Source organism: Cotesia glomerata, linkage group LG4 (genome assembly GCF_020080835.1).
Source record: "Cotesia glomerata isolate CgM1 linkage group LG4, MPM_Cglom_v2.3, whole genome shotgun sequence".
Taxonomy (NCBI): Eukaryota; Metazoa; Arthropoda; class Insecta; order Hymenoptera; family Braconidae; genus Cotesia; species Cotesia glomerata.
The window spans coordinates 23,127,320-23,139,964 of record NC_058161.1 but is presented as its reverse complement, the minus strand read 5'-3'; the positions used below and the strand labels follow the sequence as shown (position 1 = coordinate 23,139,964).

Here is a 12,645-nt window from a genome sequence, read left to right as displayed (position 1 = left end):
TGATTTTATATTTGCTATACATCAAGATTTTTTAGGTTATCATTTCATTCGTAAACAATAGAACGGGTAAAATATATATTTATCTATATATACATACATAATTTTTGATTAATTGCAACAAAAAGACTATGAGACCAAATATTTTAATATGAAATGTTATTGATGAAAAATGAGATTTTTACTAAGCTCTTTCTATAAGAATATTAAAGTTTGTTTAAACTTAAAACATTATGATACTCATCAAATTTTTTGTAAAAAGAACGATCATTTAATTGATAAACTTCTTATTTTTATAGTAAGGAAAACTATTTTTTAACTTTTGACTTCAGAGTTAATAAGCGTGTATTATGGAAAACTGTTTTTTTTTTCTCATATAAAATTTTTTTCACAGTAATATCAAATTTTTCTGAAAATATTTGTTCTTTTGTGTTTGAAATATGCGTAATGATTGATTGATTGTATTTGTATAACATATTTTACATAAAGATGGGCCATTTTAATCTGAGTGTTAAATTCCGTTTGTCTTCTGATATCAAAGAAAAGTACCTTTTTCTACATTTAAATTATGTGTACACCGGAATTTAAATTTGATTCACCTGCGGAAAAAATTTTTTATTTATAAATGGATATACATATATTATAATTCTTGTATTTGCTAGCATGAATATTGTTGATGTTATGTGCTTGTAAGCGTATTTATGACTTATATATATATATATATATATATATAACAAAACGTTTAATATTGATTATATCACTCAAAAGAAAAAATTTTTTTATCTCCGCCCTGAATAAAAAAAAGTATTGAAAAGTATTGGATTGCCTAGAAAACCATATACTTTTTTCTTTGTCTCAATACTTTTTTTTAATCAGGGCGCCGATTGTTTGGAAATGATGAGAATAGGTTTTCTTCACCGGGAAATATGGTGATCGTTTGGTATAGTTTAAAGACAGAATTTTTTGTGGAAACGATTTTAATTGTCTTCATAATCTTCAACACGCTTAAAAAAGCTTACAAAAAAAGTATATTTGCAAATAATGAAGTTTTATGCAAATTGAAATAACATTTTAATATTAGGCTACGGTGGTGTTGTCTTTTTTGAATGCTCCAGTGCTATTTTGGTCAAAACTGGCGAGGAGTTACAGGGATTTAATTATCAATTTTTAACAAATGATTTTAACGATGTGAAAATAATTAAGTTAATTTTTTTTTTCATGTATAAAATACCCCTCATAAAATTTGAAAATGATCAAAGATGATCGAATTTGAAAAAAAAAACATTTTATTTGGTAAAATAACCAATAAATAGGTTTTTTATAATAAAAAACAGTCAAATTAAATATTTTCTTACGAGGCGATCATGTTACATAAGTACTATATTATCACAATACACTTATTGGATATGATAAAAAAAATTTAGCGTTATAATTGTGTTATAAATATATGTTCTTGAATCATTCACAATTATAGATAATATTATCTATGTGTATTTTGTTCTAAAGATAACTTAATGACTAGTATTTTGTCGCATTTATTACGCGCCTGGATTGATTAGTTGTTAATGCTTCGCTTTAATAATTAGAAAATACTTATACCTTTGTTCAATTATAAACATGGAGCTTGACAATATGAAATTTCTCTAATGATTAATTCAATGTCACTTCTCTATAAACTTTTTTATAGTAATCCCGCTAAGATTCGTATTTGTTGCATCGAAATATTTCATAAAGTATTATTTTCAAAATTGAATAGTGAATAAGATAAAACTTTGATATTATCTTTTCATATTGAAAGGGTAGCTTCAATATACAAAAAATATTATGCAGGAAAATGACTATTTGTAATTCTTTTATGCGAAATAGTATACATTTTCGTAAATTCAGATCTGCGTCAGTATTGATACAAAAACTGAAATTTTTAACGACGAATACATATTTCGCGATGATTATTCAAAACGTCATATATGAAAGATTGTATTAGCGATAAGATATCAGTAATTGTTTTACTATATTATATAGATAATTGATTAAACAGAACGATTGAAAATGATTGATAATCAAATAAACTTGTGCCTCAATAGTTTAATAAATTTTTAAAAACAAAAAACTCAATTTATTTTTTACTATTTAAAAGTAAAAATTATTAATAAAGAAAAAAAGAATTAATTAAATGAATAATAAATTCGATTATTTGTCTAAGCCCGATGTCAAATAATATTACGCATAAGTATTACCTAACTCATTATCAGTGACGCAATTTATCCGACCGTCGCACTTCGCGTGGTCAAGATGGTACAATCGCCATCATTAATGGTGATTGTAGTCTAGTTAACAAGTGCTTTTTTAGTCAATTTTTTTTCAGCATCACGGAAAAATACGAATATGGCGTAATTCGATTCGGAATAGTATGTAGATAATTTAAAAAAAAAATTAGAAAAACGGTTGACCCTGAAGGCCATCCCTGCAACTTTCCGCTAATTCCATATTTAAGCACTCAAAATTGCACTTACTTGGTTTTTGAGCTTTTCGAGCTACAAACAATTGATTTCCCGAGCTCAAAGATATAATTTTCGTATTATTTTGAGTTCTCCGAGCTCAGAAGTTTGATAAAACACTACTTTTTGAATTTTCAAATCGCAATAACTTTTGAATGAATCATCCGATTTAGTTTCACGGCATTCGACATAGTTTCTTAAGCCTTATGAAGAATCTCTAAGTTTAAATTGATCGAACTAGGATTTTTGAAGTAATTCCGAAAAAATACTTTTTTCGGTTTTCTATCGTCAACGATAACTCACGAACGAATTAACTGATTTTGACCGACTTGGCGGCGATCGACGGGGTTTTTTGATGTTAAGAGTTGATTAATTTTTGGAATCGATCGGTTAAGTCGTTTGAAAGTTATTCCAAGAAAACCATGTTTAAAAAAATTTTTAACTTCCCGCTAAGAAATTGAAAATTTTCAAAAATCGGGAAGTTATTGTTTTTACCCCGTTTTTCGAAAATCGAGTTTTCATAAGATCTCGACGTTTTGAGGCCCTAGGAAGCTTCCCTGACTATTTCCGCGATGGTGCCTGTATGTTTTTTTTTTTTTTTTTTTTTAACTTAGGGGGGGGGGAATCCCTTTTACGGATTCGTAGCGCCCCTACCCACTAAACCCTAAACCCCTTTTCTTCTTTCATCTAATCCCTCATAGAAACCGCCGTCAGGCATTACTTCGTAAGGGGAGGATCTAGCTACTGCTATTCCTTCTGATGACTAAGGTGTTATTTTTCCTTCCTTCTAGTTTCTGTTATTTGCTCTTCTTCTTTCGATGGAACGCAGGTCTGTAAGGACTTCTGTTGCAAACGTGCTTACGGCGTTCCATGCGGCTTTTGACGACAACATTGTTTCTACTAGTGTCTCTGGTTGGATACTCTGGTGTGAGATATTTTCAAGTTGATCACGCTGTGAATAAAATCGTGGGCAAACAAAGAAAACATGCTCCGCATCTTCATTAACTCCTGGACAGGACGGACACTCCGGAGAATTATCGTGCTTGAAACGGTGTAAGTATTCTCGAAAGCAGCCATGTCCTGATAGCATCTGCGTTAGATAGTAGTTGACCTCACCGTGATTACGATTCAGCCAAACGTCAATCCATGGTATGAGACAGTATGTCCACCTGCCCTTCACTGCGGCATCCCACTGAAATTGCCATCGTACGATGCTTTTCTGTCGCTCTTCTATTTTCAGTTCTTCAGCACTTAGTGTGGTTGACGTCTTCCGATGGTAGAGGTTACGTCTTTCTTTAACTAGAACTCTAAGAGGCAGAGTTCCGGAAATGACACACACTGCTTCCTCAGATACTGTGCGAAAGGCGCTTGCAACTCGTAGGGCACTCATACGATATATTGGTCCAGCTTTTCTCCATGAATCTTGCACCTCTAGTGCGTCAGCCCAAATGGATATTCCGTAGGTGAGCACCGATGTGACTACTGATGCCAATAGTAGCCTCCTGCTCTGCTTTGGGCCTCCGACGTTCGGCATCAATCGTGCGAGGCTAGCTCTCACTACTGACGTTTTCGTACAGACGTGTTCCACTTCCTCTTTTATGGCCTTATTAAGTTCACGACGAGCTTTTTTGTACTCTGCAATCAGCACTGCAGAGTTAGGTCATTGATAGCCACGCTGAGATATTCTTCTCTTTCGATGACACTCTTTACGGAGGTTGCTGATATGATCATTCCACTAGTGTACCGCAGGTCTTGAATTCATAACACGTTTGCGAGGCATACTGGCATCACAAGCTTGTGTTACTCGCATCATCAGGGCCTTAGTATGTTCTTCTGCACATCCAGTCTTTATCAGATCACTATCGAGAGCTGTTAGCAATACTTCTGGGTCAAAAGATTTCACCTTCCAACCGACGGTGTTAAATTGCTTGATAGGCCCCCTGAGGTTCTGGTCGTTTGATGTTTCCCAGAGTATCACATGATGGTCACTGGCAGTGTAGATGTCCAGTATCTTCCAGTTAGAGTTACCTTTAGCAAGGCTGGTACTGACAAAAGTGACGTCTACAATCGAGCTTGCGTCACCTTTGGTGTAGGTCGGCGTGTCACCACTGTTGAGCAAGACTACATCTAGTGTAGAAAGAGCTTCTAGCAGCTCTCTTCCTCGTGCATTAGTCTGCTTACTGCCCCAGTCCACTGCCCAGGCATTAAAGTCCCCGGCTATCGCCACTGGATGATGTTGCTTCGCGTCCTCGGTCAGTCGATCCAAGCAGTCAGTAAACTCAGCAATTGAGAGGCTAGGTGGTGCGTAGCAGCTGTAAAAACAAGGTTGTCCCAAGGTTGTCCAGCTAAATGTTTATATGGCTCCGATAAAAGCACAACGTCGGGCTTTAATTCCCGTACTGTCTGCATAAGCAGGTCATGCGCAGCTTCGCAGTGATTGATGTTAAGCTGCAGTATCCTCATGTTCGTTTATTTGTCAGCTTCTGGAGTGCTTCTTGGAAGACTGGGCATCGGCCAGAACCAGACCGGTGAGCGGTGTCCTGAGAGCCAGGTTTTTCCGCACATAACGCACATTTCACTTTATTTGGGCATTGAGCAGCTTGATGACCTGTTTGCCCACATTTGATGCAAAGCCCAGATCGGTCGACTTCGCTTTTACATTGGGCAGTAGTGTGCCCAAAGTGCCAGCACTTATAGCATCGTAGTGGTGTCTTTACTGCTCTGACACGGCAATTTACCCAGCCAATCCTTATTTTGCCTGTCTTTCCGAGTATCTTCTGCACTATTGCTGCTGGCAATCGTACCGAAGCAGTTTGAGTACCTCTGTAGGCCGGACGAATTTTAATGACATCTTCAGGTATTTCGTAGTCATTTCCAGCTGCCTCTTGTAAGGCCTTCCGGACATCGTCTTTAGTTGTTTCGTCGTCAATGTCCCGGATTTCAAGCTGTTCCTCTGGGCCTTTACAGATGACTTGCGCTTCTTCTTTAAGGATGCTCTTGATGGTCTTCAGCAAAGCTTGTCCTTTGTCTGCGGTCTTTCTGGAAAGCGTAATGAGCATATTCCCATCATTCGTCTTTTGAACCTTGTCAACGACGTCACGGGTCTGATCTGGTGGGACATCTTTTTTAATCCGACGCAGTATCTCGGCATATTTTGCCTTCTCAACGGGTCGAATAATTAAAGCATCTGGTTTGGTGAATTTTCGCGGTTTTTTCCGCTTAGGCTCCGGCCGAGATTTGTTCACCGGTTGTTTTGGTAACCGCTCACTCGCTTGCTCCTTCTTCTCCTTCTTGGATTGGACCTTCTGCTATTCAGTCACCTCTTTCTTTCCGGCGTTCTGCACTGCTGTGTTTTTCGGAGGGCTTGGTTTCAGGTCCTTTTTCTTCACAACTTGGCTGGTCGTTGGGTCGGGAGAAGATCGATCTTTTCTCTGAGTTGACTTGCTGCTAGTTCTGCTTCTGTCTTCCGCGACTGATTCACCATCACCTTCGGCTCCAGTGTCCATTGCTTCTTCATTCACGACAGTTGCTTGAATGCTTCTCTCCGGTGTAGTGCGAGAAGTGCGTCGTACTGTTAAACGCCATTCTTCATCAAGTTTCTTGAATCTCTGGAGGGCATTGGCTACGCTGGTCGTCTTGGTCTTAATCTCCTTGTGGATATTGACCTTAGATTGGATGAAGTCATTTAGCTCACTGGTCAGCTTTTCAAGGCGTTCCAACGCTTGCGACCGCTTCATTTCAGCACTTGCTTCAATCGCTGCTTGTTGGGCATGAGGCCCGTTTTCACTATTGTTGTTTCCCTGAATTTTACTCATACTTTTAAATTCAACAGCGCATCGTACGGAGTGGAGCGGGTTGTCATAACTAGGAACGGGTGTACCCTCGGAGATAGTACTCCTGCCCCAGTTCCCTGAGGCCTAGCCGACACTTAGCCAGTCCCGGAATAATCGGACGGACTAGACTCGCTCGGAGTGGTGAAGATTCCGATCTCTAACACTCACTGCGTACTTCTTGATCAAGGTCCGAAGTGGCTGGCTCCTGATCCACTGCTGCAACTTACACCTCGGCAGAGCAAGCTCACATCAGCCGTGGCCTGCATCGTCGGAAACTACGACACGAGGTTCCGGTCACTCCCAGTGGGTCACAGCAGGGAACGATCGTCTTGTTAGGTCAGTTAGTGTGACCAACCCATTAAAGGGGGAGTTTTGTCTACGGGAACGTATTTTATTTGGCTCCTACCCTCTGTACCAGGTACAGCGAGCGTTCTCCCATCCGCTACCGGGAGACGCGCCTGGTAGCAGTTTCTCCTCTGCCCCAAGATGTATGTATGTATGTATGGATATATGTATGTATATATGTATGTATGTATGTATGTATGTATGTATGTATGTATGTATGTATGTATGTATTAGGGTGATTTTTTTTTTACTTTATTTTTTTTTTTTTCGGTCCCATCGTGAATTCTTGTTGGAAATACCCAAAAAAAAAATTCCCTGAAAGTTTGAGCTTTTAATATTAATTAACGTCCTCGACCAAGGCATGTGAATATTTCCCATTGAAAATACACAAAAACTTTGATTTTTAATTTTTGAATTTCTAAAGCTCAGCGGCATTTCATGGGATCACTTTGATCGAAGATGGTTTTTTCTTAGAATTGAACGCTCTACAAAAGTGCCCATTGCCGCAAAGTCGTAACTTACACTGGCGAGGCAGTACGGGCCACTGAACCTGATTTTTTCATAAAATTGGCGTTTTTTCGCATTTATCTCGTAAATATCAAGAGCTACGGAAAAAATGTGAATGATAAACTTGTAGAGAATTCAATTTTCAACAAAAAAATTCCTATGGACCAAATCGCTAAGATCAATATTAAGCGAGATATTAAGCCTTGAATATATTTTTTCGTGAAATTTTGGCCGATCATTGATTTAAACTTATTAATATCTTGTTTACTTTCTCTGTTTTTTATATTTTTTCTTCAATATATTTTTTTAAGGCTAGAAAAACAGGATATGATAAGTATCTTACATTATAAAAGCTTATATCTTAAGAATCTTTAATAAATAATGGATTTACGAGAAATTTATGCAGAAATGCATAAAACTTATGAATTTAATTACACTTAAATAATTTATATATTATTAACAGTTTATTAAATTATAATAGTTCGAATTATATTAACAACAATAAGTATTTAATAAAAATAAAAACAACAATACTAATTAATTATTATTGAAAGCAGAAAAATGAATTGTTAGATTAATTCATTGTCAATATATTGTGATTTTTTACACGATGTGTATTGAGATTGATGGTGCTGAACAGTTTGAAAAATTCTTTGTCTTTCATCTTCGTTATAAGTCAATACTTCATTAAAACTTTTGGCTAGCGCTACTCCTCTTTCCGCAGTATCGTTTACTACTTTTAACTTTTTGAATGTATCATAACATCGTTTATACTCAAGATTTGATTCCCACAAACTTGGATCTGTATGCAAAAATTCATAGGGGAGCTCAAATTGCTCAAAAATAAACAACGAGTTTGGATTAACAAAATCGCTTATGTTTTTCTCAGATAACGACGTTATTTCTTCATAAGCGACTGATAAACGTTTATTAGGCTTTTTGACCGCTACCTGGGAATTTATTTTTTGTACGATCTTTACTTTTTCTTCTACTGACACAGTTTCATCAAAAAGAGCTAAACAAGCAAGATTTTCGTGTAAGTACCACAAATGCCGAGACAATTTATCGAGTGCTGCATTTGCAATTTCTGGATGTATTTTTCTGTAGTCAATAAGATCTTTTACTAATTGCAAATCCGAGTTTGGAGCATTTATTGCATTAGGAGCAGTAAACCATATTTTTACATAAAATATTACGATGAAAACACATATTTTCTGCAAAATTTTTTTTTCGTTTGCTCCCATTTTAAACTGGTTTCTAAACATATATATTTTCAAGCAATAGAGAGCTTTCGATAACCACCGTGCGTGATGAAAAGCACCAGGTGCTTTAAATTCGGCTCTATGACTTTTGATACCACCCAAAAAGATACAGCTCAGCTCCAAAAACTCCTTGTAATCATTTCTCGGATGATGATTCTAACAAAAAATAAGAAAAATTCAATAATTGCGGCCAGAAAAGAAGATATTTTCAGAATTTTAAAGTAAAAAATATTATTTAAAAAGGCAAAATTTATAAAACTAAATCACTTAAAAATTCGAGTTATATCGAAGTATGCAAAATAACTACACTGATAAAAGGATTTATTTACTATTAATAATTTGATTTATTTGAAGATAATAATTTAATTTAATAAATATTTTTTAACATTAAATAAATATTTATTAGGGAGAAAAGTACATTTAATAATATTTAATAAATATTTATTAATAGATAACAAATATTTATTAACAGTTAATAAATACTTGGTTGAGTGAATTTGTTTGGCTTGCAATGTCATATGATATGAAGGTTGCTTATAAACAAAAATCATCCTTATAAATTATTTGCATTAATTATATTACATTATAATAACATTTATTGTAAACTACCAAATTCTATCACAGCTCATAATTATTTTTTATATTTTTACATATTAAAAACGTTAATTTATTAAGTGAATTGAATTATTATCAATGTATTCCAGTTATAGGGTTATAAAAAGTGTCAAAAAGAAGATTGCTATTTTTGCTTTTTATCCTAAATAAATATTTGTTAACAGTTAACAAATATTTATTAACTATTAATAAATTAATAAATATTTATTAACAGTTAATAAATTCTACGTAATGAATACTAATTAACTGTTAATAAATATTTATCAAATCCCATGATGTTAAAAAATCATTTATTAACAGTTAATAAAGCTTATTAAATATTAACAAGTCCTTCTATCAGTGTATCAGAAAGATCTAATGACTGTAAAAGAAATTAACTTTATAAATAATAATTCTTTCAATGGTAAAACTATTTATGAATTAATTAATACCTTCAGTTGATTTTCTATGAAGTCAAGAATATCGTCTTTTCTTTGATTTAAAATAAGTGCAATATTTTTATCCTCTGTGCCGATTTCATATGCAGATTTATCAATTTTTTCCCAATTATCTCTGAGTCTTTTGAAAATTGGTACATTTGGACTATTCGTCACTGGCCAAGCAACTTCTGCAACATTTCGTAACATCAATTCAGAAGTATGATGGCGACAAGCAAGATATAATAAGTCACGGCCAATTTTATCTTCTAATAATGCACATGCGCCATTAAAACAACCTAAAACAAAGAATTAGTTATTGATAAACTGTTATTTAATTATCAGTTATTCAAATTTTTGACTCAGCTTATATTTTAACTCAACATTCGTAAAAATAATTAAAAAAATTAATCAAATTCTTATTTGAAAATTTCTTCCCAAGTCAAAAAACAAATACTGTGATATAAATTCATTCAACCACAACATTAACTTACCGGTATTTGAACTAGTTGTATCAAAGCACATTGTTTTAACATTGTCGCAAAGATCCCACTCTATCAGCGTTTCAAAAATGGCTGAAGCTTGGCTTTCACCTGTGCCATCAGAGAGAATCGGATTTTTAAAATTTTTATCAGTATTTATTCCGGTGACGTGTATTGATAATCGTTCTGCTTTTGGTTGACCATTTCCCGCAGGAAGCATCTTTCCATCCCAGTGCACTACGAGAGAGTCATCAAAAATTTCTTCTTCTTTGATCGTATCGACAATTTCTTCTCTTTTTGAAATACGCGCATTGCGAATAGTGGAGTAACTTAAATTATATTTATCAATCTCAAGTCCTAAACTTTGAATAACAGCAGAAATGATGTACATCGCATTTCTGTTACTAGTTTTAGTTCTATCTAGTGCTAATACTAATTCCGAAGTCAGAATATCAATTTTATTTTTCTTAGGCGCTGGCATTGTATCTTCAAAGTCTGAACAAGTTCGCTTCAATTCACTGGAATTTGATATGGAACTACAGAAACTATTTAAGGACGACTGTTGGGATAATTTCATTCCTGAAATGAAAAATGTTAACAGTGAATTAGTAAACATATTAGCTGAATGTTAAACAAATCAAATATAATTAAATAAAACTATTATAATATTAGAACTAACCAATTTCCTCATTATTGGGAGTTTCTACTTCCATCGCAGACAGATTTCCAGAAGTTTCTTCTGGTATAACATCAATTGCTGGTAGATGGATATTTCTATTTCCTTTACGACAATCTGTCAAAAATTGCTGAAAATTTTTCGGTAAATTTTTTAGTGCAGCACAATTTGCAATGTCAAATAATTTATCAAGACGTTTGCTAAACTGTTCCACATTTGTTCGTTGTCTTTTCGATGTCTTTGCACGACTTCGATGATTCTTCAGTTTCATGTAGTCACTGTGAATTTTTTCCAATTTTTTAATACTGTGCTGAGGTCGAGAAGTTGGAATCAAAAGATTAGCCCAAATAGCATTCGTATCACTGATCACACTACTAGCACTTGCTCGTATACTTAATTTTAAGGATTGATGTTTGTACATAAAGAGATTCAATACATCCCTACACGAAGGTAACTTAATATTATTAATATTATGAATTTCAAATCCAATTAAATAATTATAAACTCTATTTCCGATTTGTTCAGACATCTTTGACAAGAATAAAAATGATGGAAAAATGTAACGCAACGTAAAGCATACAAATGCGACGCGAGTACATTCAGTGTTCACTGAGCTTTGTTCTCGATATTTGCGGCATTAGTATCACACAATAAAGAACAAAGAAAGCGCTGCAATTAGGCGGGCGATTTATTAAACTAATTCAAGGTTACGTAAAAGAGGGGATTTTTGGAGAGGAGAGAGGCTTTCGATTTGCGGACAATGACTGAGCTTTCGCTGGTCGCGTACTTTTTGTCAAACGTTGTTGATCAACTGGTGGGGGAATCACCGCGATGTTAGTTACATCGCAACGTTGCCATTAGATTATTAAGTACCTACTGACGGAGAAGAAACAAAGAGAAAAGAGTTTGATTAAATGTTTATTATCATTAAAGGTTAAATATTGTAGATTATTAATTTTGCTTTAGTTTTCTCGCCTTAAAAAAATATATTGAAGAAAAAATATAAAAAACAGAGAAAGTAAACAAGATATTAATAAGTTTAAATCAATGATCGGCCAAAATTTCACGAAAAAATATATTCAAGGCTTAATATCTCGCTTAATATTGATCTTAGCGATTTGGTCCATAGGAATTTTTTTGTTGAAAATTGAATTCTCTACAAGTTTATCATTCACATTTTTTCCGTAGCTCTTGATATTTACGAGATAAATGCGAAAAAACGCCAATTTTATGAAAAAATCAGGTTCAGTGGCCCGTACTGCCTCGCCAGTGTAAGTTACGACTTTGCGGCAATGGGCACTTTTGTAGAGCGTTCAATTCTAAGAAAAAACCATCTTCGATCAAAGTGATCCCATGAAATGCCGCTGAGCTTTAGAAATTAAAAAATTAAAAATCAAAGTTTTTGTGTATTTTCAATGGGAAATATTCACATGCCTTGGTCGAGGACGTTAATTAATATTAAGAGCTCAAACTTTCAGGGAATTTTTTTTTGGGTATTTCCAACAAGAATTCACGATGGGGGGAATCCTTTTTACGGATTCTAGGCATAGCTGTTTGGCCTGGATATGTGGCGACTCGACGCTGACGCCCCTACCCACTAAACCCTAAACCCCTTTCTCTTCTATCCTCTGATCCCCCATGGTACCGCCGTAAGGCATTTCTTCGCGGGGGGAGGAATTAGCTGCCGCTCTTCCTTCTGGTGGCTAAGATGATATTTCTTCCTTCTAGATTCTGTCTTTCGCTATTTTCCTCTCAGTGGATCGCAACTCGGTAAGCACTTTTGTAGCAAAAGTGCTTGTGGCGTTCCAGGCAGCTTCTGCCGACAACATTGCTTCTACTATTGACTCTGGTTGGGTTCTCTTTTTCAGAATCTTCCCCAACTCATCGCGCTGTTGGTTGAAACGTGGACACACAAAGAAAACATGCTCCGCATCTTCATTGACCCCTGGACAGGACGGGCACTCTGGGGTATCATCGTGCTTAAAGCGGTGAAGATACTTCCGGTAACATCCGT

General features: G+C 35.0%; 1 protein-coding gene across 1 annotated transcript; it reads right to left on the bottom strand.

The window, feature by feature from the left end:
• Positions 1-7,749: 7,749 nt before the first annotated feature.
• Positions 7,750-11,052, bottom strand: LOC123263992. Its single transcript, XM_044727038.1, has 4 exons — positions 10,635-11,052; positions 9,968-10,534; positions 9,489-9,772; positions 7,750-8,598 (listed from the first exon to the last, which is right to left on the bottom strand). The coding sequence occupies exons 1-4, from the start codon at positions 11,050-11,052 to the stop codon at positions 7,750-7,752; spliced, it is 2,118 nt and encodes a 705-aa protein (XP_044582973.1).
• Between the last annotated feature and the right edge of the window lie 1,593 nt (positions 11,053-12,645).

Excerpts from the sequence above, each read along its gene's own strand:
- LOC123263992 (XM_044727038.1), bottom strand. The coding sequence starts at position 11,052 with ATGTACAAACATCAATCCTTAAAATTAAGTATACGAGCAAGTGCTAGT. Across the intron at positions 9,773-9,967 it reads TACAACTAGTTCAAATACCG|GTTGTTTTAATGGCGCATGT; the intron begins GTAAGTTAATGT and ends TCTTTGTTTTAG. Across the intron at positions 8,599-9,488 it reads TCATAGAAAATCAACTGAAG|AATCATCATCCGAGAAATGA; the intron begins GTATTAATTAAT and ends ATTTTTTGTTAG.